Source organism: Diospyros lotus, chromosome 8, assembly GCF_014633365.1.
Source record: "Diospyros lotus cultivar Yz01 chromosome 8, ASM1463336v1, whole genome shotgun sequence".
Taxonomy (NCBI): domain Eukaryota; kingdom Viridiplantae; phylum Streptophyta; class Magnoliopsida; order Ericales; family Ebenaceae; genus Diospyros; species Diospyros lotus.
The window spans coordinates 12,116,426-12,140,721 of NC_068345.1; the positions used below are offsets into that span (position 1 = coordinate 12,116,426).

Here is a 24,296-nt window from a genome sequence, read left to right on the forward strand (position 1 = left end):
AGAATTTAAAAACTTTTCTTGTACCAAACACCTCCCAAGGTTTTCTCCTTAGCGTACCTTGGAAACTAGATGCACTCCTAGATTTTAACGGTTTTAGACAACCAATACAATCCACAATAAAAGTTTATGTGATTGCAAATATTTGTCCACGCTTAAATACAAATGAATAAGTAATTAATAACAAATATACAAGGCAATGGTATGAAAATAAGAAAGTAAATCAGTAGCCTCAAATTTGATGGAAAAATTTGTAGTAAGCTTGAAATCAATTTCTCTTCTTGCCTTGTGGCTCTTCGATGGATGAGTAACAAAGATTTGAGAGTCTTAGATTACTTGAATTTTTGCTTAAGAGCGTTTGAGAGTTTGTGATTGCTTTGTATGTGCAAAATGTACAGTTGATGATTTTCAAAATGAGCTTGGGGCATTTGTTGAAAGTACAATAGTAAGTATTGTAGCAAATGGTTGAAATACTATGATACTAGTCAAAATAATATAGGATATTGTAGCAATAGTCAAAATACTTTTAAATAAATTTTTAATTATTTAAAAAATAATTTTAATGAAAAATATCACTTTTGATAATACATATACTATATCAAAATATTTTATAAATTAATTAAAAATAATTATGTACTACAATTAGTATATTTATTCAACATATCATTTTTGTTTAATCATCAAAACTTGATTATAATTTGAATATAGCAAGTTGGCTCAATAGAAAGCTTTTCTGGAAAGACGTATCGAATGAGGCCAGAGGGTTTGCAAAAGTTTTCGGGGTAAGACACCTTGATGGCTATCTCCAGGTGGGCCCGAAAGGGATTCGGGCCATCGGATGACTTTGGCCCGGGAGATCTCGAAAGGTGTCTTGGACTTGGGCAAAAAAGATGCATGATTAGGTCGATCCCAAAGGACCCATCGGGACCAAGAGGTTCTCATCCTAGAGATGGTCCAGGGGATAGTGGACTCGAAAATTGCTTTGAAACTTAGGAGAATTTTAAAACAACCCACAATAATTTTCATTTTCGAAACATTAAAAAACATTTATGGGCTACTTTTACAATTTTATAAAAGTTTTTATGGCTATTTTGTAATATAAAAAAATATCAAAAATTCATTTTCGATTTGGAAACTCATTTCCATTCATGAATAAAGATAAAAAAGATTTCGTCTCTAACTCAAATTTTTTATTTTTTTTAAAATTTATTTTCAAAATTTATTTAAATGTATTATGAAATTTATGTTTATTTTTAGATTAAATAATTATTTTTTATATTAAAAATTATATTTATAAAAAAAATTATAATTTTCTTATAAATATAATTTGTATTTTTATTTTTTAAAAAAAATAATATTTTTTTTATTTTGGTTTCATATAGGAGAGAAGAATAAGGAAAAGAAATAATTTTAAAATATATTATATTTTGATTCTTTTAAAACATTTAAGTAAAATTATAAGGTGAAACTAAATATCTAGATTCGTCAAAAGCATTTATTACATTAATCTAAAGCTTATTTACCCAAAACTAAACTGTGACAATGGTGTTTGTTTGACGGTGAACTCAGAGAAGAGGGAGCGAGAAGAATGAAGTTCGCGGTGCAGGCATGGAGCAAGAAGGGAAGAGCAAGAGTTGGCGTTCTACAGTTGGCGAACCCAACAACAGAGACGCAACTAGAAATAGAGACTCCGGCTCTTCTGCTCTCCACCCGCAAAGGCCTTCCTTCCTTCATCTCGCCGGACCTTCTTCCATGCCTTCCTTCCCCTGATTCCCACCTCCTCCAGTGTAGCCCTCTTCACTTGTAAGGCCTTTTTATCTACTACTATACTAGCATTATGCACTTTACTTCACTACTTTCTCGGGATTTATTAATGGCACTTTTAAAATGCACACCAGGTGTTTGTGATTTCTTCCATGAGCTTACCGCTTTGCATTTTTGCTGCATTCCCGGGTCTTATATTAGCCTGCTAGCGTGTTCCTTCGGAAACTGCTATAGCGTACAAACAAGCAAGTCTTTGACCTCCCCCCTTCCAACTTACCCGTTTATAAACCCTTCCATATACCGCTAGTGTTGTTATAGGTTGATTTAAATTGAATCCCTTCTTAGCTAGATCATTCTATCTTCTCATTCCTGCTAAGTGCACCTGTATAAGATGTTAACGTACTCGTTCATCACCTCAACTCCCAACAATGCACCATATGGCTACAGAGAGGCATCCCAGCTTCAAAATGTTCACTTATCTGCCATCGTAGCATCTTTGTTCGTGGCAATAAGGATATTCCTGCAGATGCATGTAGTGAAGGAACCTGACCATATTAATTATGTGATGAAACATGACCATATCAATTATCATCATTCACCACCATTTCATTGAAACTTTTTTATCTGAAGACGGTGTTGAAACTTTATTTTGTCATTCCCTCGCTAGAGGCTTAGGCTTGCATTAGGAAGGACATCAAGCGTAATTTGCCACATTGTTATTTGCATGGATTTGTATTGTGAATGTGACTTTTAGAAGTTATTATGAATGTTCATCAACCCTAACTCTGTAAGGATAAGGTATGGTTGATGATGTGATGATGGGCTGTAATGAAGGAATACCTCCATATTACACATTGTGCCAAAACATGATCCCCCTTCCATTCCCAATCAAAATCAGTCTGAGTTTCTGAAGTTGTCCCAAGCTTCTTAGATCTCTCTCTAGAAAAGTCGATCTCATGTAGGCCTCTTACCTCCCAAGAAATTCATGCTCTTGCCTCACAATCATACTTACCCACACCACTCTCCATAGCTTATAGTATACTACCTTAATAGGACCTGATTGAAAAGCCTGAATTGGCTGCTCAAAACCACTTTCCCTCTTGGGATACAAAAACAATTCAAATCAATAGGTAATACTTGAGGTTATCCCCTTTGACGTAGTCATGTAGAAAAGTTCTTTCTACTTTTTTTTTCAACATTATTTTAGTTATTTTTCTTCAAAGATTTCCTTAAGTTAATTTGCGTTTAAGTGGCAGTAGATTGATTTTTTTTTAATAATTTGCTAATATTTTTACCTCTTGGAAAAAAGAAGGTTATTTTCCTGATATTTTATGTAAATATTATATGGATATCTGAAATATGTGCTTATTTTGCTGTTTTTCTGTTCTTTTTCCCCCTCAGTGTCAAGGAACTGTAGGATATTAGTTTAATCATTGGCCATCTTTGATTCCAACCGTTTTGAGGATTTCTACTAAAAAATGCTCCTATTGTTTTCATGCATTGTTGAAGTGAGAAGGGATGTGCCAGAGTTGGTGATGGAGCACGTGACTAATCTCTTCACTCTGCTTTATGGCCTTTGAGGCATTTGAGAGGTTAATTATTTGTACATAGAGAAAATTTGAGGTGAAGGCTATTTTCTGGGATCTGAAGGAAAATGGCAGGGAAAAATTCAACTGAAGAGATATTACAGTGCTGGAGCTCCTTCCAAAGTTTGCCTGTTTCTTTAGTGCAGTAGATGAGAAGCTCTTGATTGCTGACAATTTGATTTGGAGGTGAAATGTCATAGCTTGTTTGGCCTCTGTAACTTTGATGTTGGATCCACGTGCACATTCTCACTAATTCTAGTGTGGCAAGGAGTGTTGGGGGTTTAACCTGTAGCTTTCTTTGAGATGGAGTATTGGTGGTGGGTTGGTAGGGTGGGGGGTTAGGAGAAAAGTGTGGTCATTCGATCTTCTTTGTGGTCATTGCTCTTTGTTTAATGTTGGATCTGTGGGAATAAATTAGGTACATTCAAGGAATGAAGAAGCTCTTTTATAGACTTAAAAGACTCTTTTGTTATGCTTTACAGTTGGGGTTCAGGAATTATCATTTTGTAGATTTTTTTGATCAGTAAGTTTTGTCCTAGGCCTCTTTTATGTTGATGAGTGTGTTGCTCTCTCCCCCCCCCCCCCCCCCCCCCCCCTCTCTCTCTGTTTCAGCTGTGCATGCCATCATTGTTTAACTTCCTTTTTACATGGGAGGCATTCCCTTTGACATTAAAAACATTAAGAATAAAAAATTGTAAAGCTAGTCATGGTCCTGTATACTAGGAAATAGGAATTTTCTAATTTTTGCTGACTAGCTCACAATTATGTCATTGTTTGATTCTGCAGCTTAGAGGGACTTAATCTAAAAACGATGTCAAGTATTGGAGGGCTCCATCGGCTTCTTGGTTTGCATGAACATGGATTTGCAACTGTACCAAGGGACTCTATTTCATGTCTTCCAGATTGTGATAGTACCAACAAGACTGGAGCATCTTTTGAAACTCCTTGTGGTCGTCTCTTGGTAATTCTCCCAAATATCCTTGATTGCATTAACCTTCTCACTTGGTTTTCTTATTGGAAATTATTTGCTTGGTTGTGTCAAATTTCCGTATGCCTGCAGATAAAACCTTCAGAATACATGGAAATGATTTCTTCCATGAAGCCAAATTTATGGGCCACTTTAGCTGATGAAGTGCCTGCATGGGTTTCAGCAAAGAGAAACAAAACCTCAGTAGACCGAACTTTAAAATGGCTTGATGATTGCATTGCACTAAGCTCGGTATATAATCTTCACATTTGTATTCTTCTGCTTTTGTCTTACCCAGTTTCATTTTAGGTATCCGTATTCTAGCAGAATACATGTCTAACTGAAATTATGTTTCATTATAATATTAATTCATGTAGATAAGCTTCATGAAGCATAGGGTATCATCAATAAATTTTTGGAATTTAAGAAGGTAGGCATGCCCTGGATTTCAAACAAGGAGCTCACTTCTTCTGCATGTTAGCTTTCCTTGATATTCTAGTATTAAATCAAAAGATCACAGAGGAGGAAAGTATTCAACTCATGTCAAAAGGTCGAAAGTTGGAAAATAGAATTTGGATAGATTTAAACTTAGTATGAAAAAATTTAAGGCCAAGTTGATTCACTTTGGTATTCTAAGTATCTTGCAAGGGGAAGAAGGAAAAGGAGAAGATGAAGAGCGGATGGAAGTGGATGTAAATATCATAGAAGTATAGGTGATAGGAGATTCCACAATAGGAGGAAACTAGCTTCTGACCACATTTGTTTCTAGCTTACAGCTTGCATAGTAAAATGATTTATTTTAGTTCTTTGGCTTTTTTCTGTAATTGTTTTAGATTTTACAGTAGGGGACCTAGTGGTAATTTGGTGATTTCATTATTTTTTAAGTTGGGTTGTCATTTTCTTTTATTTGAGGGCTTTGTTATTTATGTTAGAATATCTTGGCAATATTACTAGAATATTTTATAGATCTTTTATATATTCTTCGTAATCTTTCCATAGTTGTTTTTTTTACCTTTTTAGGTTAGTCAGAGACCCTATATACACCCGTTGTATACCTACTATATTACAATAACAAGAATACAATATTCTCTTTAACAATTTAGTTTTTGGCATTTCATTTTTAATAGGCTTTTGGAGTTAACTGAGGTCAACTTTTAAACTTACTTGGCCACCTTGGTCTCCTGGACATGATTTTGACTTCATAATGTGTCTATAATATAATTGTTTTTGTCATGGCACTGAAGTATCTTGTATGGGCAATTATTTCATAATGAGACAAGTCTCTTTTTAGTAGTGAAGCTCAGGACCTTATGTCTTCCTGCCCCCAATTTTCTCTTATTTTTTTCTTCATTCTCTTATTTCCCTTGGAGAATTCATCGCGATTATCATTTTACTTTATCTTTATGATTTTAGTCCTTGTTGAATCAACTGTCATGAACCATAGAGTCCCAAACCAGTTGGCTAGCATTTTTGAGATGCATCCGGTTTTTGTTTCTAATTCTGAAAGTAAAAGTCCTGCTTCAGAAGGCTTTGAAGGGATATATACAAAGTCAATTGACATAATCTCAATTAGAGTGGAAAGATCAAGCAAGTTTTCTATGTTGTGGCAATTTTTATGAGTATACTACAACAACAACAACAACATATCTAGTCGTTATCCCACTATGTGGGGTTGGCTACATGAATTCTAGACTTCTATGTGGGTTACATCCCAACAGATAGTTTGTCTAGAATTCATATTTGGATCTGACTAGGTTTTACGCTGGCTGTCGGCTACCTAACGCAACCCTCCTCCTTTATCCGGGTTTGGGACCGGCAGTGGATAATATCCCCTGGCGGAGTAATGATGAAATGAAGTTTGAACACCATCTTCACATGGAGAAGTTTCATGAGATGGTGGTGGGTGGTGAATGAAGATAATTAATATAGTTGTGTTCCATCACTTAGTTGATATGGTGAAACCAACAAGTACAATATGGAAACACAATACATTTTATGAGTATACTAGTTCAAATAATTTTCCCTCAGTTTCTCAAGTCTTTTGAAGAGTTTATATTCTATTGTTATCCCTAAGTAATGTCAATGAATTTTTATCCATTCATCCTAAGCTTATTCTTTTTTGAGACCATAACTTTACATATATAACAAATTTCTCTTTCTTTTGTTCAGCAGTGACTCCATGAACAGCATATTACTATTTTTCTTCTTTGTTTTTGACGAAAAGTTTAACAACACTTACATTTTCCTCTCCACTGGGAGAATTCACCCTAAGCCACTATGCTGTCCTTGTTGGACATGACCTTTATACTTGTAACGACCCGCCTCTCGGAGCCCTCGCTAGCATAGAGGATCTATAAGAGGGTCATTAATAGAATGATATAAAAGCTATTTGAAATCAAACCCCACTAACATAACTCATGAGTTCTCATTAGCAAGCATCTAAATACAACACTACCAAACCTCACTTTACATTTTACATTAAAATTGTACATATACATTTCATCGAAATAAGAGTACATCCCTTTTAGCCAAACATCGAGTCATGAACAAAAACATCAACATATACATACACTCTCTTTGGCTTGAGAGCCTAACTGGCTCTAACCACTCACACCAAAGGCCTCGAGACATTTTTCTAGGTGAGCTCTATACACATCTATCCCCAGACGATCAGCCCCTGCTAGACTCGCCCTCAGCTTTATCCTTGCTCTTACTTGGAATGATGCAAAGTAAGAAAGTGAGCCACAAGACCCGGTAAGTATAACAAAGAATAGCAAAAGGGCATGAACCAATGCGAGTAAGTCACAATGATCAACATGAAAGAGAGGAGTAAGGCTAATGCAACATGCTCGTGCAATGTGTATACAACCCTTAAATATAACATACCATGAACAATACCAACTCTCCTAGCCTTGCACCCACCACCACAAGTGACTCTTGGGGCCAGATAGCTCACTCCTAGGGCTATGCACCCACACAACACAACCCTCGAGGACAATCAGCTCCCACCCAAGGTCATGATCACCACACGTGCCACGAGGTCATTGGGGCCGGAAAGCTCACTCCTAGGGTTATGCTCATGAGTACATACACCCTTAAGGAAAATTTGCTCCCACCCAATGCCTTGATCCACTCGCATACCATGCACAAGAAAAATAAATGCAATCATGCCCATAACACACACCTCTATCTCAAACCATGCAATAAATGCCATATGAGCCAAGATTCGAGCAAAAATACCCCAAAGAATGCATATTTAATCCCCATAACCTGTTAATACCACTCGGGAACCAAAAAGAGGCTTCCCAACACCATCACACCATAAGAGGGGGAAAACTAGCTGCTTTAGTCGACAAATGCCCAGCCATTTGTTGACTAAGCCTTTGAAATGAAGTAATTAGTCGACAGAAGTTAGGTCATTTGTCGACTAATAGAGGCCCTTTGGGCCATTGGTTGACAAATGCTTAGCCATCTGTCGACTAACCCTTTATATGAAGTGGTTAGTCGACAGATGCATAGCCATCTGTCAACTAACAGAAGGCTTTGGCTCGAGGGAAGGGACCTGAATCATGCAAGCTTCACCAAATTGCTTGCACGATCCATTACCTGTCACAAAACGCACCATTCCCTGTCACATACCTAGTTGCTACATGACAAATATTGTAATAATTAGTAGCTTTTTTTTTTTATTAAAAGCGAGTGAGCTTGCTAGCAGCATGTGCGGCAAAGCTAACTAACGCCTACAAGTGGGTAGGCAAGTAGTTGATTCTAGAAGGAATTTTGGGCAACCATTTTGGCGCCTATTCCCAGTTGAGCAGTATAACTACCCTGTCTCAACCCAATTGTACTCACTTTTGGATAATTGAATTAGTATTATTTCCCTCTCAATTCTCTTTCATTTCCTCTCTCCCTCTCTAACTTTCCCTCCCCAATTCTCGACTCAATCTTCCTTCGTAGTTTCCGCGAGACTCTCTCTTAATCAGAGAGAATCCTCACTGCCAGATTTAGGATTTGACATTCCCAAAGGTTTATAGGGTGGAACAAGCGCTTTTTTTATACTCAAAGGAGACTCATAAGATCAAACAAGGGGCTTGAGAGATTTACATTCATTTTGACATAGACATGCAACATGAACAAGCCCTTTTTTTAAAACCAGAATTTCAGACTTCCTATCTCAATACACCAAGGATCCGAAGTTTAGGGGGAAGGAGAGAAGAAGAACTTGCCTTAAAGACTCTTCTTGATGGTCACTTGAGATGGTATGCCTCCAAGAACCTTTTACTTCACACTTCCAACAAACAACTAGCAAGAAGAGAGAAAGAGAAGAAGATCTTTAACTCCCTAGCTCCTTTAAACTCAAGAAATAAAGGAAGAAGAAAGAGAGAACCCTACCTTTCTTGATCTCCCTCTCCCGATGGCTCTCCTTCTCTTCACTTCCTTTGCCTTCCAACTTCTTCTCATGCAAACACCCCTCATATATATATACACAATTCCACAAAATGACTTAAAATGCCCTCAACACTAAAATGAAATTCCCTTATGTTTAAATGATAGCTTAACTTTAATTAAACATCACCAACACCCTACAATATTTCCACACATACCTTAAACCATTTCAGGTCCCACCACCATATAAGTCAACCCTTTGACTTTTTCACTTCCTTAACAATTACCTACAAATATCACATATGAACCACCAAAATTTATTACTCTAGTCAAACACATATTCCATTCCAAAGTATATCACCCGGACCCACTAATGGGTCGTTACAATACTTTTATCATGATTTAGGTCTTTAACTTGCATGCTAGACCTGTAGTTTTTGTCTAGTGAATGGCATATCTGTAGTCTACTAGATCTTTATCAGATCTTTCCATTTGTTAAATCTTAAAACCATTCTTCACCTTTTTGGTTCATAGTATTAGCTTTCCTGAACTTCATTTATCTTCAGCCCAATTCTGTTCAGGTTTCACTTTCCACTACCTATTTTGCATTTCCCCCTCTTTCCTTATTTGTGAATGTTCACACCTCCTATACTTAGGTTTGTATTTTGTGTGGAAGAGTACTGTATTCATTTCTTTAAGCAAAATAATGGAATGAAATCTTGTATTGCAAATTCTGCATTTTATTTGTAATCATAGATCTAAGATTTATTTTCACCCTTATTTTGACATGCATATGAAGATTATTTCTTAAAACTGCAATTCTCTTACCATTATTTATTTTTTAAATGTGTTTTATGGAATCCAAAAAATTTCCATGAAACAAGATAAGGTTGTCATGACTTAAATATGTCGCATTTCACATGATTTAGACACTATATTCAGGATGGGGTAGTAATGACCTTAGCACATATAAACAATTTAGGCTCTGCTTTCTGATGAGAAAAACTTTACTTTTACTTGTGTAACATTGACATGTATTAAACACTGACGTTTAGACAGGTGGAGCTATTTTTGGAGCCATTGTTGGAGGCTCTAGTGTGGAAGAACGCCAGCGTTGTGCTCAGGAAGTAGCAAAGCGAAATGTATCAGGTTTCTACTAACTTTGCCAATTTCTTTAACATGCTTTATGTAATAAGGTGCCTGTTTCCAGTTTAAAAGATATTCTTGACCAACAGTTACAGTCCTCTTCTTTATTTTGAATGAATCTTGAATTAATTTGCATGACACTTCAGATACAGTTTTCTCCACTTTGTGATTTAGACAGATCTTATGATGTAGTTCTTTCATCTTGGAATTGTGATTTGGAAAGTGAATGTGTTCACTTGTCTTTGGCTATTAATGCATCTACTAGTGGCTCCCCTCCCATTTCTTTTGGCTGTTAGGAATTTGGAGGGCTGAAGTGGCAGGCTATAATAGGAATTTGGTTCCTAATATGCTCTCTTGGTTGTCTGGTGTAGATTTGGCATTTTGGCACAGAATTAGTAATAGTCAATTCATTACTCACAGACTGTTAGTCATATTTGGCCATTCCTCATAGTTCCATTTTAATTCAGGAATCCAAAAAGAAAGCAACCACACACTTCTTGTCACCATCTATCCTGTGGAACATCAAGGACAAAATCTCTGCATGGTTTGGAGCTAGTAGATACTACTAAAACTTGTGCTGTTTTGCATCTTTCATTTACCCAAACTGCACTGGTTTTCTCATTTGACTTCTTTTTCACAGACCATGTTTCTTCTGTTTGAATAGGTATTCTAATTTCAATTGGAGTCAAGTTGGTTCTTTTTATATTCTCAAGACAGATGTATAACATTGTACGCAGGATACTGGATTGGGGGATTTGGACATGGAGAGAGCATGAATGAGCGCCATCCTCTCCTTGATGCTATTATGGTGTGATTCTCTTTTACCCTTTTCTCTTATGATTCTGTTTCATTTACTATTTTAACATAATTGCACTAACATTAAATATAGAATTTTTTCATTGAGTACTATGGCAAGTTCCTCAAAAGTTTGAGACAAGCTATTCCAATCACTGAATTAGTTCACTTGTTGATCTTACTTGCTGTTTGATTAAAAAGAAATCTGACAGGCAAAACTACAGATATAAGCTCTGTTTGGTGATTAGTTTTAAAGCTACACTGTATAAGATAATGGTCAATGACTTACCTTGACTTACCTTGTTCAGATCTTAATTTTTCAAGCTACTTCAAAGGGCAGGATGAGTGGATAGTCCTTACCAATTCAATTTACACCATATGCTGGGTGACAAAAGCAATTGTTGTGATGACTAATTGTCACAGCCATGCACTTTCCAGCAATATAAACTGGGGAATCACAAGCACAATGCTACTCTTTGTTTCAATATCCTGTAATTTGAGGTTACTAATGTAAAAGGTTTATTTAAAATCTTATTTGAAAGGCTCCTAGTGTTACGGAAGTCCACATAAACTGTTTCAAGTTTTCAACAAATAGAAGTATCCAGTTCACAAAAATTATAGTCTTACGATGGAGGTAGCAGGGCAGAGGTCATTCAGGATGCAGATAAGGAAATAGTCGGCAAATGTATTTTGACTCTGAAGTATAAATAAATTTATCTTAATCATCAACTTGGTGGTTATTTTAGTTTAGTTACTTCAGGGTATGGCATTATTGAAAATTCTATCTTTTCCTGATAGTTTATGGGATCTGATATCAGGATTATTTACCGGAGCAGAAGCCGAGATACGTTTGTGGCCTTGGACTTCCTGGTATAAGCCTTACTTTGTTACTCTTTTGTTCTTGTTGTGGTTGGTATTGTGATTGCTTGAGGAATGATTTTTCTGTAACAAATCTTTATCTGGAGCCAGTGTTTTGCAGACCACCTATAAAAAGTATGTGAGAGAACCACTTTCAAAGGTCTAACATTTGGTCTCTAGTAATTTGGCTCAGTTACAGTGGTATCAAGTTTGTTTCTTGTTTTCATGCCACTTTATGCAAACCATCTGAATTCCATTTGTTTCTAGAAGGATAACTTTTCCCTAGAGATGTGTGCTCTTTTCCAATAAGATGTTTGGCTTTAAACTTTTAATGTTTGCTATGTCTTTTGTTTCCAAATGGAGTTGTCTTTTTTATTTTTTTTGTAGAAGAGGTCCTGCAAGGGGTTGCTGCAGGAGTTGATTTATTTGAGTCCACGTATGTAGCTTACTCGAAAGATGATTGTACTAGTTTCTCTCATGTCTTCTTGCTTAAAAAATTAAAGGGCTACATGACTGTTGTGCAGGTATATTTACCATCTTACAATTGGAGGCTTTGCGCTCACATTTCCATTGGAAAGAATAGAAAGAAATGATTCTAACTTTCAGCTTAGTAATATAGGAAGTGACATAACCAAGATTAATCTGAAGGCAACAGTTTACAGGTAAAGATGTCCCAGAGTTCACATCCTATTGAGCTTCTAGTATTATTTTTTTCCCCTTTTGATACTTGAAGACTTTGTGAATGAGGAGAGACATAGGGGGTTGGAACAATAACCAAATACTATGGTATGCTTTTTATGTGGTTGACTTGTCATGAATTTTAATAGTCTTGTCAAGCTTGAAATCTACTAGCTGTCTCTTTCAGCCTGCTAATATTGTAAAGAATACAATTAATTCTGAAATAATACCAGTGCATCAGTTACCATTCTCTGATTGTGAATTGGTTCTAATTTCTTGGATGGTGGTTCCCTGCTAGCCTTTTCCCATGTTTCTTCTGTTTGAATAGGTTAATGAGAAAAACTGCAGTTTGAAAGACTTCTACGGTTCTACCCAGAATTTTAAGGGCATACAGGCATGAGCAAGCAGGGTTAAACCTGTTTCAGCAATGTGTCCATGCTTATGCTTGGCAACACCATTTTGTTGGTGAGTGTGAGGACAAGAAAGTCTAGGTAACATCCCATGTTGCTGAAAATAAGGAAGAAAAACTTTTAACTCTCCACCATTATCAGACTGAAAAGATTTAAGTTTAGTATTTTACTGCAGTTACAGCAAGTTTATGAAACTGAACAAAGGTAGAAAGGGGTTCAGATTTTAGTTTCAAAGAATATAGCCATGTATCTAGTATAGGCATCAACAAATATGGTATAATACCTATACCCTTCAGTAGCAACATGAATTTGGTCCCCAAAGATCAGAATAGACAAGTTCAAGAGGTTGTTTAGCTGTAATTTCACAATCAGAGAATGGTAACTGATGTAGCTTACCAAACTTGCAAGAATCACAAAAATGGGAGAGATGAATGAGAACAAGAAACATTCATCTTATTCAATACTTTCATGCACCTTTTTCGAATCTCGTAAATTTGCGCATCATGCCCTACTTGAGAGTAGGTCTGGGATGTAGCAGTCCAGATCTTTCCTGTTGTATCCAGTAGTAGATAGCCCTTGGCAATGTTTGGTTGCATTGAGTTAATCAACCAAGACATCACAAGGGAGTTCTCTATCTCCCATTGTCAGGCTTGTACATCTCTAGTGGTAGGTTTCTAGCTTTTCATGCTAGTGATGTAGTCTTCCAATCCTTGGGCTTTGATGAACAATTTGCAGGAGTAGGACCAGGCTAGATAGTTACTTCCTTCTAGTTTCATTGGAGTAATAAGCAAGGATAGATTTTTAGAAGGTACTGCAATTTTAGGCCCCTCGCTAGGCACTATAGCCCTTATAACACTGGACGATCTAACCTCCTTGTTGTGTACCTAGAGGGAGATCTATTGTAATAAGTATGAGGTAGGGGAAGCAAGTGTAATTACTAGAACCATAAGAATTTGAATGCGGTAACGGTGGCTGTTCTGTTTGGCGCTAAATCGCTAGGACCGAGTATATAAACTCGGCCCAAATTCACTTGTAGGCATCGAATCATTTGAATTGATCCATATTCAATTTCTCCCTTTCAATTCTTTCTCAATTATTCTCTTCCTCTACTATCTTGTTCTCCCTCTCCCACTCTAAATTTCTGCCTAAACTTCCCTACCAAAGGAGAAAACCCTATTGGATCCAAGTGATATGACAATTGGTATCAGAGCATTCGCTCTTGGCTTCCCAAGGAATTGACGAACTCAGCAATGACGGATGGTACCCGCATGAAACAGATGGAATTGCAACTCCAACAAGTGTCAACTACGATGGTGGATGTGCAAGCTCGAGTCGGATCGATGGAGGACTCGTTGGGATTGGTGGTTGATTGGAAATTGGAGGAGGTAACAAACCGATTGCGTGGAGATATGTACAACCAAATTAGAGAGGAAATGCGAGAGCAAAGCAACATGCTGCGCGATCAGATGTAACAGTTCATGCTTATGTTCTCAAGTCAAGCTTAGGCGAGGCTATCACCGGACATTCCCCCGAGAGGAAGATTGGATCCGATCTTGCCAGGAGTTGGTACGAGCCAAAGGGTGGTTGGCTCGTCGGAGGTGGAGGGTGATCCGACAATATTAGGGGATAATGGGATGGAGAGGAGACTGGAGATTCAAGTGAATTCCAATCCCTTTAATTTCCCCATTTCAAAATTGGAATTACTGGTGTTTTATGAGATGAAGTCTTGCCGGTGGTTATGCTGGTGCGAGAACTTGTTTGGGATACATCAGGTGGCTGAGGATCAGAAGATTAGCTTGGCGGTGGCCTATTTGAACAATGTAGGAGATGTGTGGTACCATGGTTGGTCATGGGTGAGGGGAGATTGTAATGGGAGGAGTTCGTCAAGGGGATATGTGAAAGATTCAGAGAAAGGAGGACCATGGATATCGTGAAAGAATTCAACAAGATGAAGCAACATGGATCAGTGCAAGAGTACCAACTCCAGTTTGAGGAGTTGAAGTCTCTAATGCTTAGCTGCAATCCCTACATGACCGAAGATTACTTCGTGTCAAGTTTTCTTATCGACCTAAATGAGGAGCTAAGGTCCGTAGTGAAGATGACTAGACCACAAATGGTACAAGAAGCAATGGAGAGTGCTCTGCTTCAGGAGATGAATGTGGAAGCATTGATGAAGGTACATAGGAGTCAGGCTAAGGGGCATGGATCCGTTCCAACCCCAATCGTGGGAAGGGGGCCAATAAGGGAGACATATAGAACGGGGCCAATACCGAAGTTGCCAGCATTGCCACCAGCAGCTAACGTAATGCAACAAGGAGGAAGGATGATGGAGTCGAAGAGGTCCCCTGGACTATGTTACAAATGCGGAGATAAGTACTACCTAGGGCATCGTTGTGGAAGACAATTGCTCCTGTTGGAAGAAGGAGAAGTGGAAGAAGATGCAGGGGAGGAAATCCTAGTTACTGGAGAAGAAGGTGAAAAGGAAGACAATGGCACTATTTCTCTCCATCCTATAAAAAGGGTGGCTGATAGCAAAATAATTAAGGTGGAAGGAAAGGTACTGGAGGGATCTCTCATGGTGCTAATCGATAGTGGGAGCACCCACAACTTCATTGGCGAGGGAGCAACAAGGAAGATGAAATGTGAGTTGTCTAGCACTCAACCACTAGCTGTTACAATGGCTAATGGAAGTCGAGTATTGAGTAAATTAGCATGTTTGGGGTTTTGTTGGACAATGCAAGGAGAAATGTTCAAGGTTGACCTTAGTTTACTAAAATTGGGAGGCTGCCAAATAGTTTTGGGGGTAGACTGGATGAGGAAGGTCAGTCCCATCAGTTTTGACTTTAACAAAATGGAGGTTACGTTGGCGAAGGGAGGAAGGAGAATTACTCTATAGGGAAATGTGGAGATAGAGGCTTGTAAGTTGATCAGAGGGAAGAGGCTACACAAGTTACTTAAGTGCAAGATATCCCAGGTGGCACAACACTTTACAATTGAGACCAATGATTATCAGGAAGAACAAGGAGATGTTTGATGGCCAATAGTCTCCTAGCTACCAACCCCTAGCAGGTACATGAATTGACTTCCCTTGATGCACTACTTCTGCATTTGGCTGTAAGGGTCTTTTAGGAGGTAAGCCCTTAGGTTCTGCAAACAAGTCCCTAAACTGAAAACTGAGATTGAAAGGTTGGTCAAGGAAATGTTAGACCAATCCTTAATTTGTCCTAGCAAAAGCCCTTTTGCATTTCCCGTCCTTATAGTTAAGAAAAAGGATGGAACTTGGCATTTCTGCATTGATTACCACCAACCTAACAACATCACCATTAAAAAAAAAAATTCCCTATTCCTATCATCGAAGACCTACTCGATGAACTAACCAATGCGTCAATGTTTTCTAAGCTTGACCTAAGGTTCGGATATCACCAAATCTAGATGAACCCCACTGATATTCCTAAGACTGCTTTTAAAACTCACTATGGGCATTTTGAATTCACTGTAATGCCCTTCGCTTAATCAATGCACCAGTAACTTTTCAAGCCTTAATGAATCATATCTTTGAGCCCTACTTTTGCAAATTCGTGTTGGTATTCTTTGATGATATCTTAATCTACAGCCCCTCCTTCACCCAACAGTTAGAACACCTAGAATTGCATTCCAATTCCTTAGACTCAATTGGTTGTGTATCAAAAAGTCCAAATGTGCCTTTACTCAAACGCAGGTGGAGTATTTGGGGTATGTGATGTCTAGTGCTGGAGTTAGCACCGATCCCAAGAAGATATCAGCTATGCTATCGTGGCCTAAACCAGACTATAATGTGGCTAAAGAGTTTTTGGATAATGTGGTGAAGTTAAAAGAGGTACCCAAGACTATAATCTCAGACAAGGATTAAGTGTTTACTGGCCTATTTTGGCAAGAATTGTTGAAATCATTGGGTTCTAAGCTTCACATGTCAACAGCATACCATCCTGAAACAAATGGTTAATTGGAGAGAGTCAACTAGTGTTTGGAGGCTTATCTCTTCTGCTTTATGCAGCCTAAATGATGGAACAAATGGCTATCTCTAGCGCAATGGTGGTATAATTCTAGCCACCACTGCTCCATTGGGATGATGCCATTTGAAGCCTAGTACGAGTACAAGCCCAATTTAGTATCGATGATTGGAAAGCCAACCTTAGTGGCAGCTGTGGATACGTATCTACAACACCGACAAAACATCTTACAAACTCTGAAGATTGAATTAGCCAAAGCACAGAACCGGACAAAACAACTGGCAGATAAAAAGATGAGTGAGAGGGAGTTTGAGGTAGGAGAAGAGGTATACCTCAAACTCAGCCAACCCCAACTTAAGTCCATATTGAAGCAACCGGTGACTAAGCTAAGTCCAAAATTCTATGGGCCCTACTCCATCACAACAAAGATTGGGCCAGTAGCTTATAGATTTCAACTACCGGAAGGAACCTAAGTTCACCTTGTGTTTCATGTGTCCTTGCTCAGAAAGGCTATCGAGAGTCCAACAACCAGCTAGCCCCTACCATTGCCTCTCAGAGAGTAGGAGCCAGCAGCCACCCCAGTGGCCGCCTTAGACAAGAGGGTGATTTTTCAACAAAGGGCCCCTATCACCCAAGTGCTAGTGCAATGATCTACACTACATCCAGACAACAGTACTTGGGAATACCTTCCATAATTCCTCCAGCAGTTTCCCAACGCAGCCAACCTTTTTACCATTCTTGAGGACAAGGATTAGCTTAAAGGGGGGGGGGGGGGGGGGGGGAGTTGTGTACCTAGAGGGAGATCTATTGTAATAAGTATGAGATAGGGGGAGCAAGTGTAATTACTAGAACTATAAGAATTTGAATTCGGTAATGGTGGCCGTTCTGTTTGGCGCCAATCTGTTGGGACCGAGTATATAAACTCGACCCAAATTCACTTGTAGGCATCGAATCATTTGAATTGATCCATTTTCAATTTCTCCCTCTAATTCTCTCCCCTCTCAATTCTTCTCTCCCTTGTCATGACCCCAAGGAATCCCTAGGGATATAATAGTCATACGAATTATAGATTTCTTATTTTGATTGTTTTGCTATTATAGTTGTTAGTATGCTGTTAGTATATCCAATTGTAAGCCTATAAATAGGCTTGAATAGTTAGAGAATGGAGGCTAATGAAGGATAATTGAATTCCATTTCCCCTCTCTCAATTTCCCTCCATTCTTTCTTTTTCTCTCTCTCTCTGCGTGTGTAAATCTTCTCCAACTCTTGCTATTTCTTCCTCTCTTTTAGTCTAATCTCCCTCCATTTCTTCCAAATTCCCTTCCTAAACCCTAGCCAAACCCTAGGGTCATAACATTTGGTATTAGAGCCACTGTTCCTCAGCAGCTTTCTTTGTTGATTAATCTCTGATGGGTCGGCATCTGCTATCCCACGGAGGTTGATTCTTGAAATTTGAAGGCTACTACGAAATTCGGTAGCAGTAGGCATTTCCGGAAGCGGCGATGATTCCAACAATCCTTGGCAGTAAGTTTGGGAAGAAGCAGCGATTTTCGACAATGCAAGCTTAAAGTGGACGGTGATTGGGTGGCAAATCCACTATGGATCTTGATTGGGGTTGGTTGTGAGCAGATAGCGACCAGTTGTAAGCCGGAGTTGAACTCGGATTTGGAAGGCGAAGCCAAGCAAAGCAATTTCAGCTCGGAATTGAAGACGACGTAGGTCAGGAGAGTTCCGACAGTGGTCAACGAATTTCGATTGATTTTTGGCAGCCACAAAAACCAATCGTATCCTTAGAAAGACTACAACAGAGCAGGATTGTGACAACTTAGCTGCAACAGATCCAATAGTCCTCGGCAGATCAGTAACGATCAGAATTGCAGGCAACGCAAGGCGAGTGACTCTCGGAACCGGTCTAGGTCACTGCATGTGATCGAGGTGGGAAGGAAGGCACGATCGAAAATAGTTCAGAAGTGAATTCCGCAAGTGGCGATTCTCAATTGCCTCGATTTCAATTGTGATTCTCAACTCAGATTTGGAAGTTGAACGAGAGGTGAGTTCTAGGAAAATTCTGACTTGATTCCTGCAGATTTTTATGGGTTGCAGCAGAATCGACCAACATAGAAGGCGGAATAGGTCTGGGCAAGCGTGGAACTGAGATTCTAGGAGTAAGGAAGGCTGTCGATTACGAATCAGTGGCCAGGAGCAAAACAAGGCTAGGCAATTCAGGCAATCTAGAAGCTAAAGACAAAGCAGGTGGTAGCCTTGTGGCTGGAAACTCAGCTGTGGAAATGGATAGCAGTGATTTGATTGTGATTCGGAAAGCTCTTTGTAGTGAGACTCAAAATTGTTGAAGGTGCAATCAATCAGTTGCATCTCGATTGCTACTTGGGAGTTAAGCGAATCAGGATAGGGCTGATTGAGGTAGATTTGTGAGGTTCTAGTGACGGAATTTTGGTGAAGTTGGAAGCTGTGGGTAGGCAAACTTGAAGGCCAAACAAATTCGATCCTCGATTGTTGAAGTGAGGTTGAGGCGAGGAGGAGGCTTTAGCCAGAAGTGGTGAGAAGGGAATCGATATTTTTTAGAAGCAGCTTGTGGTCTTTGGAAGCTATTACAGGGGCGAGCGATTGCCGATCGATAGCAATTTTGATCGTAATGGGCGATCAGGCCAAGGAGCAATTTCGACTGTTAGTTACACAACACTAGGTCCAGATCAAGAATTATATGAAGAAGTAAGACGCATTTGTAAATAGCAGGCGAAGCAGATTCTTAGAAGGCATATTCGTAGTAGTCGATTTTCGACTGCTGCATCGTAGCAGGTGATGATATTAATCGGGCAATGATTATTGCAATTCCAACGAATTCAAGAAGTTCAATGAAGAAGAATCAGACCCAAAGATTGGTCTAGCTAGTGATTCAGGCGATTATTGGAGGTTGTTCAACAACAGTTGAACTTTGAAGGTTGTTTCTAAACCAAATGATAATTGGAATTGAGGTAGCAAAAACAGCGTGTTGTTCATTAATGGTATCCTCCCTATGATCTATGGATTGCAAGAGATAGAGGAACTCCCAGCCTTGGGACCGAAAATTCAGGTAAGAGGAACATTTTCTCACATTCCCAATCATACACCAATGCCTAGGGAAGGGGAGGTCAGGTGGACTGACTTTGCTAAAGATCTGTGTGGCCAATTTGGGGAGAAGAACATGATTAATGTAATGGAGGAGTTTAACAAATTAAGGCAGGGGGGATCGGTGACAGATTATCAGGTTAGATTTGAGGAGCTCTAAGGTCTATAATGTGGAGCTTTTAGCTAGACCTGTCAGAGCATTATTTTGTATCAAGATTCATTAATGGTTTTCATGATGCTTTAAGGTTTAGTGTGAAAATGTTCTGCCCTACTACGGTGGAACAAGTAGTGGAGAAAGCGAGGCTGCAAGAATTGACGCTAGAAGCCATTTGTAGAAAGCATGGACTATCGCCGGAAAGTTATCGTAAGAGCAGCTCACAAGTTTGTAAAGGACCATATGTAGCTAAAGGAGTTTTAACGAAACAACCCGGATTGGAACAACTTTACAACGGCTCTTAAGGAAGCTGATACTGAAGCTGTTGAGGGGGCAATTGATGAGGACTTAGACCAAAGGCAAAAACTGGAGGCTGAAGGCAAGAATGGTTCTAAGGAAGCAGATTCTAAGAGAATGGCTTCCTTGCCTTTGGTTTTGGAAAAGACAGAGGGGTCATAGGTTAAGATAATTGTAGCCAAAGAAAATTCTCCCGCTGTTGTGAATAATTTTGATATTGGGCATAATGACAGCATTGCTGTCATGTTACTTGGTGTAGACAAGATTTGGAAGGTGAAGGAAGAGAAGGGTGCTGCCATTTGGTCCGAGAGTTTTAATATTGTGGAAGAGGAGGTTACTGCCATATGGTTTGGGAGATGTGACATTGGAGAAGAGAGCCTTGACGTATAGAGGTGTCAAAAGGGCCGGGCGGCCCGCGGGCCGCTCGGCCCAGCCCGTTACTGTTCAAACGGGCCGGGCTGGGCCAAAGAAATTGGGCCCACGGCCCGGCCTGTGGCCCTTATGGATCGGGCCCATGAGGCCCTTACTCATTTTTTTTTTAATTTTGTTATTCTTTAGTAATTATTGATATTGGATATTAAAAAATTTAATTTCACAATATATATAAATAATAACCATCAATTTATTTAAAATTTTTAAGTTAAATTTTTTATATATTTAAATTATAAATAAATATTCTCCTTTTTATATGTACATTATTTTTCATATCAATTCACAAGAAAAATTATAAGGCATATAGAATTTTGAAATATAAAATAATGAAATAATATTTAAAATTTAAGAATTAAGATAGAAAATATTTTTAAAAGAAAAAAATTAATTTTTATATATGTTTTATTTTGATATTTATATATATATATATATTATATGTATTATTTTTAAAAAAATTATTTTAAAAAAAGGGCCGGGCCCACTGGGCCGGGCCCGCTAGGCCCTGTGGGCTAAGGGCCCGGCCCGGCCCAGTTCGGCCCCTTTGTAGGGGGGCCGTGGGCCGGGCTGGGCCGGGCCCTATCCATGGCAAAAGGGCCCGGGCCCGTTTAAAAAGCCCGTGGGCCGACTCGGGCCGGCCCTTTTGACACCTATATTGACGTAGCAATCCTTGGAGTCTACATTTTATTTTCGCAAGAAAAACAAAAGCAACAGAACGTAAGAGAAGACGGGACCAAGCTTAGAAGGAGAAAGAGGCGAAGAATAAACCATATTGTTAAGCCTAGAATTGGCTGAAGAACAGGGTCAGTAGCTGCCAATTCTTGGAGACAAGAATTGTTTGAAGGAGAGGGAATTCCCACGACCCCAAGGAATCCCCAAGAATATTATAGTCATATGAATTATAGGTTTCTTATTTTGATTGTATTGTTGTTATAGCTGTTAGTATATCCAATTGTAAGCCTATAAATAAGCTTGAGTAGTTAGAGAATGGAGGCTAATGAAAGATAATTGAATTCCATTTTCCCTCTCTCAATTTTCCTCCATTCTCTCTCTCTCTCTCTCTCTGTGTAAATCTTCTCAAACTCTTGCTATTTCTTCCTCTCTTTCAGTCTAATCTCCTCCATTTCTTCCAAATTCCCTTCCTAAACCCTAGCCAAACCCTAGGGTCATAACATCCCTCTACTCTCTTATTCTCCCTCTCCCACCCTAAATTTCTGCCTAAACTTTCCTAGCAAAGGAGAAAACCTTGTTGGATCCAAGGGATACGACACTCCTCTTGGGACATTTTTGCTCAAACTATTGTCTTTTCTGCACCTAGCCTAGTTGTGGCTCTGATATCATGTAAAAATAGCAACAACTAGGCTTTGAAATTATAGGCAAAAGACGCCTTGCCTCTTCGGATTATCCTCTATTTATAACCTCAGAATTTACAGTTCAGGAATCTAAAAAAGGAAAGAATACATCTGGAAAGTATACACAATCAACATCCTAATTTCAACATATATACATTCACAATTATTTTAGATTGATTGCTTTGTTGTCTTCCTTGATTACTGCCATAGAATCAGCCATTTATAGCCTTGCACCACTATGGTCAACCTTTCCATAATAACCATATATTTAGAGCTGTAACAGCTGTTGCCTGCTCTCTTTACCCAAGATTCCAGCAATTTGAATCTCCAATTGTCAACCTATGAAGGTGCACATCTCTTGCTTTTGGGGATTTAGCCTTCTAAGATGTATCTTTTAGTGCATTCTTGTAAAGGTGATAGGTGAATCTTTTTTATCTCTCTTTAGATATTTGATCATTCCATGTTGTTTCTCTAAGTGCCAATCTGATTAGGTGGCCTGTTATGCATCCTTAATCTCTTTCTGAGGATTGAGATTCAATTCACCTACATATCATCAACTTGGCCAATGGAACTCTTTGCTCAAGTGCTCTGCTTGTCATCATGTTACCTCTGTGTTGAGTTCTCCAGAAGCATATTCTATTTCAAAAATTTAGGTTGAGGCAGGGCCTAGGTTTTTGCTTGTGACTTCTAGGGACCTGTTGGGGGCTAAAGCTATGGGCTTGTTCAATGTTTATAATAGTTTATCACTGCTTAATTCTTGAAATATTTTTAGTTGCTTTCCAACTTGTGGATTTGGGAACCATCCTTTAGCTTTGTATTGAAGTACATGCACAGTTTTTGTGTCAATATCAAAGTTAAATATAACATTGAATCTGATTACATACAGCTCTAAAGATTTTTCGACTTGGGAAAACTGTGGTATGACTTGACAAATTATATTTGCATTTTTTACTGTACTCTGTGTGAGAATCACTGCAAATTACATCTATCTATAGTTCCTTTTCTGAGTACAACATTAAAACCCAGAGTGTTTGTGGGTTGACACATCTTGATTCTAATTTTTGTTTCCTTTGATAGGAAAGATACATCTCCTCTTGTAGACGGCTGTAGTTGTTATACATGCCAGAACCACACAAAAGCATACATAAATCACCTGCTCAATGTTCATGAGATGTTGGCTCAAATTCTATTAGAAATGTAAGTATTCCCTTATGCTCTTTTATTGTGGCTATTATTTTCATGGTCATATGCTTCTCAATGTTCATGAGATGTTAAACTTTCAGCCATAACACCCACCATTATCTGGGGTTCTTTCGTGTGATCCGTGAAGCAATCAAGGAAGGGAGTTTTCAGCAATATCAACAGAAGTTCGTTGAAAGTAGGCGTGATCATATGTTTGCAGCTTCTCTTAGTTCATGAATTATATGTCTTATCAAGATTGCATCTGACAAAACCAATTGCTGTCTTGGTATTCCCCCTCCCAAAATCCGTTTATGTTTCTTTGCAATCTGATGCCGAGAAACCCACCATATAAATCATGAGCTCTTTTAGATATTAGGAGGCCCTTTCTTTAAGGATAGTAGAAAACAGCAGTCGTCATTTTACTCCTTAGGTTACTATTACAGGATCTGAGTTTGGTAAGGAATACGACTTGATGGAACTCAAATTGGAGAACACTGCAGGGAGGATGAGATTACAGATGTAATGTGGTATACATGAACCAAAGGCACAGGCTATGGGTGTGCAATGGGAATTCCTACCAAGATCTCATTTTTTTTTTTTTTTCAAATGTACCCAATGTGCTTAGCCGTCCTCAAATCCTATCCTTGTTAAGGAATGATTCAGATCTTCATCATTGGTTGCATTGCCATGGCAAAGCACTTTTTTTATGTATTAAGTTACTACTGAATGGCGTCATAATATTAATGCACAAATGGCTTTTGTTATGTGGAGAAGTTCGTATTTTGTTTGAATCTTTCAAGGAGATGATTTCCTAAACTTGAATTGCTTGATTCTTTTGTGATAACATTGCCTACTTTGGGAGTTATGTCCCAACCCATTGATTTGTGACACTATTGGATTCACCGTAATGTGACAAAAATGAGTTGTGGAAATTTTCTTCAAACTAGGATGCGCAGCAGCATAGAAGAGCAATCTCTCGACTATCGTAAAGCAATGGTTTAAAGAACCGAGGACCCTAATGAGGTGGCTGCCTATGCCTAATTCACATTCGCAGGAAAGATCAAATTGAAAGACAACATTGGAACAAGCAAGGAGAAAAAAGATTCCTGAAGAGTCGCCTCTTGGCTCCCCAGCAACCACAATAATTGAGCCTCACATGGCATAAAATTGGAGAGGGCAG

At 38.7% G+C, this 24,296-nt stretch overlaps 1 protein-coding gene across 3 annotated transcripts; it reads left to right on the top strand.

Moving 5' to 3' along the window:
• Positions 1 to 1,515: 1,515 nt before the first annotated feature.
• On the top strand, positions 1,516 to 23,882 carry LOC127808121 (uncharacterized). 3 transcript variants are annotated; one of them, XM_052346503.1, is made up of 10 exons: positions 1,516 to 1,800; positions 4,134 to 4,308; positions 4,408 to 4,566; positions 9,756 to 9,849; positions 10,584 to 10,654; positions 11,460 to 11,511; positions 11,887 to 11,935; positions 12,024 to 12,161; positions 23,012 to 23,131; positions 23,218 to 23,882. In XM_052346503.1, the coding sequence occupies exons 1-10, from the start codon at positions 1,586 to 1,588 to the stop codon at positions 23,351 to 23,353; spliced, it is 1,209 nt and encodes a 402-aa protein (XP_052202463.1). In that variant the 5' UTR covers positions 1,516 to 1,585; the 3' UTR covers positions 23,354 to 23,882. The 3 variants fall into 3 exon arrangements, with proteins under 3 accessions (XP_052202463.1, XP_052202464.1, XP_052202465.1); XM_052346504.1 differs by having other exon boundaries at positions 11,890 to 11,935; XM_052346505.1 differs by lacking the exons at positions 11,887 to 11,935; positions 12,024 to 12,161 and having other exon boundaries at positions 23,017 to 23,131.
• Positions 23,883 to 24,296: the final 414 nt, after the last annotated feature.